Source organism: Dendrobium catenatum, unplaced genomic scaffold (genome assembly GCF_001605985.2).
Source record: "Dendrobium catenatum unplaced genomic scaffold, ASM160598v2 fragScaff_scaffold_1282, whole genome shotgun sequence".
NCBI classification, from domain to species: Eukaryota; Viridiplantae; Streptophyta; class Magnoliopsida; order Asparagales; family Orchidaceae; genus Dendrobium; species Dendrobium catenatum.
In genome coordinates this window covers 350,498-353,113 of record NW_021319744.1, presented here as the reverse complement: position 1 = coordinate 353,113, position 2,616 = coordinate 350,498, and the positions used below count along the sequence as shown (strand labels likewise).

At 43.1% G+C, this 2,616-nt stretch overlaps 1 protein-coding gene across 1 annotated transcript in view; it reads right to left on the bottom strand.

The window, feature by feature from the left end:
• The window catches only part of LOC110108320, a 13,917-nt gene extending 11,713 nt beyond the window's left edge, over nt 1–2,204 (bottom strand). Inside the window, exon 1 of the mRNA XM_028699413.1 lies at nt 1,884–2,204. Coding sequence (XP_028555246.1) covers nt 1,884–2,204 — 321 coding nt within the window. The remainder of the gene's footprint in view (nt 1–1,883) is intronic.
• Nucleotides 2,205–2,616: the final 412 nt, after the last annotated feature.

Sequence of the window (2,616 nt, the reverse complement as noted above, 5' to 3'; positions counted from 1 at the left end):
TTCGGGTCCAATTTTTCTCTTTTATGGATTGAACCTGTCAACTTCTGTGCGGGTTGTCGACAAGGAGGATCGGGTTCCGTAGGCTTTATGGCCCTTTGATAGTAAATTCTCATTGTTTATAAGCCTTGAAGGCCTAATATGAATGTATTAAGATAAAATATAACGGTCACCATAATCATAATATTTGTTTGTTGGTTCGAACCGCTATCGACTCTATTGACTCGATAGAAAGGAATCGGGGTTCGAACTTGAATTCCCTTGGTCACCCCCGCGCAAGCATCCCTAGTACGTCACATGTGTACAATAACACGCTCGCGGGGCTGCATCGGCGGGTTTTTAATAAAATTATTTTTACCCCTTTAGGTGTACCTATGTGTATACAATTTATAGTGGCACGTGCAGGGGTACTTTGGAAATAATTGTAGGACGCATTCTTGTCTGGCTAGTACGAAATGTTGCAAAGATCCGCGTGGCAATGATGTGCAGCTTCTAGATAGAATTGTTCGCTGCTTTCGTACAGGTAGCTTGTTCGTGCACCTAACTCGTTGCTTTCTCTAGGTGGATTCGTAGTGCACTAAACTGATCTCCTGCTTTGGTGTTTTGTTGATGCTTATATTCAATTGTAGTTCTTTGACATTTGCTTATAGATAATGTTCTAATGTGTATAAACGAAATTTCCCAGAATGACTCGTATTGAGCTTTGCATTTGTTGTAGTCTACTGCTCATTGTAGTACATCCGTCATTGTTATGCAGTGGAACCAGGTAGAATTGTATTCCTTCACAGACTGAAATTGACTTCAGGATACTACATTTTACTGAATTCTTTCTGCATCTTACATTCTGGGTGGATGTTGTAGCATACTATCGTATTCATAGATGATTTTGTATGGATTTGCAGATCTTCTATAAGGACTTGAAGGAATTCGTATTGTTGCTTGTGAGTAACCGACATTTCACATTCTATTCGGGATTTAATGAATGACCTTCATTTCATTCATTGAACCTCTTTATTTGCAGGGGATACATGTCTTCTACGACCAACCTCCTAGAAGTATTTTGTAGAGAATCAATTGCTTTCTGCATCCGAAATCCACACCATTTCCACCAATCTTGCGGGTGGTTTATAGATTGTATTTTGTAGAGAACAGATCATATTTGATACGGGCTTTTAAAAGCATGCCGTAGGAAAGTCATTTGCACCAGTACATATCGGCGATTGTACTTGCTTGGCAAAGACGGATCTTCTACTATCAAGTAGTAAGCTGTCTTCTCAATCTACAGGCAATATTTGCTAAGCATTGGAGGTTTTCAATGATGTATTTGGGGAGACATACACATTTAAGCCAACCGATTCGTTGTCCTTGTGAGTTACATGCATTTAACTTTTAATAGGAGCTATTGTAAAGAGTCTCATTGTAACACATGAACTGTCACTTCTTGTTGTTATGTCGCCTGATAGTTCTTGCACGTCTTCACGGCATGTTAGTTTGAGTTGAACGATTGTATTTATTTAATTGGAGTTCTATCAAGTCCCCAAGCACAATATCAAGCTCAAAGTTCTAGTCCCTTGTAGTCTGAATCCTTCAAGTTCAAGTACATGTTTCGAGTGCTTGTTCAGATAGCCTTTGAAATTTCTGCAATTGTAATTTTTTCAATTAGTGAACTTGAATTTTGGGTTTCAAAACTTTGTTTTGAATTTTGATCTTTTATTAATCATTTTGAGTTTTGTTCTGATTCACAAAAATCCACAGTTCATTTGAGGTCCACATCTTTGTTCTTTTGAGTATCAACAGGTCCAGGTACGATTTCACCCAAATTTCGGCAGCCTCCCGGCGTCTCCCCACTTTAGGGAAAAACTACGAGAAAACTGGGTCTTTCCCACCGACGCGCAATAAAGGCGTGTATGGTGGTGTCCTCTGCGAGAACACCGCGGCCGTGATTTTTTGTTCCTCCACCACGCGCATAAAGGCGTGTATGGGGTCTTTGCGCGGTACTGTTTAAATGACACAATTTGTTTTCCCCCCGCTCGGGCGGTACTTATAAGTGAACCCGGCCTCGCCGTATGGTGCGCACGCGGGGTCCCTTCCCCACCACGCGCAAAAGGCGTGTATATACGGCGTTTTCCGGTGCGCACACGAACGCTGAAGTAGATGTTTAGGCGATTGCTCGCTTCCGTCGTAAGCATCAGAACCGGCGTTCTCATCCTACCACGCCAATAACGGCGTGTTAGAGTTTTCTGGTCTGCTGCAAAACAACGATGCGAGAATCTGAGTTTTAGAGAAGTTCGTACCTTCGCGGCTTCGATGTGGCGGTTTAAAGATGCACAGTTTTGCTTTCCCCGCTCGAGGGTTACTTATGAGTGACCCCCGCCCCGCAGTAGGTGCCGCAACCGGGGTCCCTTCCTGTGAGACCTCGTTCCCATCTTATGGTTCCTCTCAGATTTGATTTTCCTCTCAGGATCGTCCAGCGACGATTGGAAAATCGTCCAGGCCGATTGGCACTGTAAGAAAATATTGGCCTGAGAAAGTTCTGGAATCGTCCGACGATTTTTTCTGGTCCCCTGTCGTCCCGGGACGATTTGGCGATCGGCCGGGCCGATCAGACAACTGATTTAA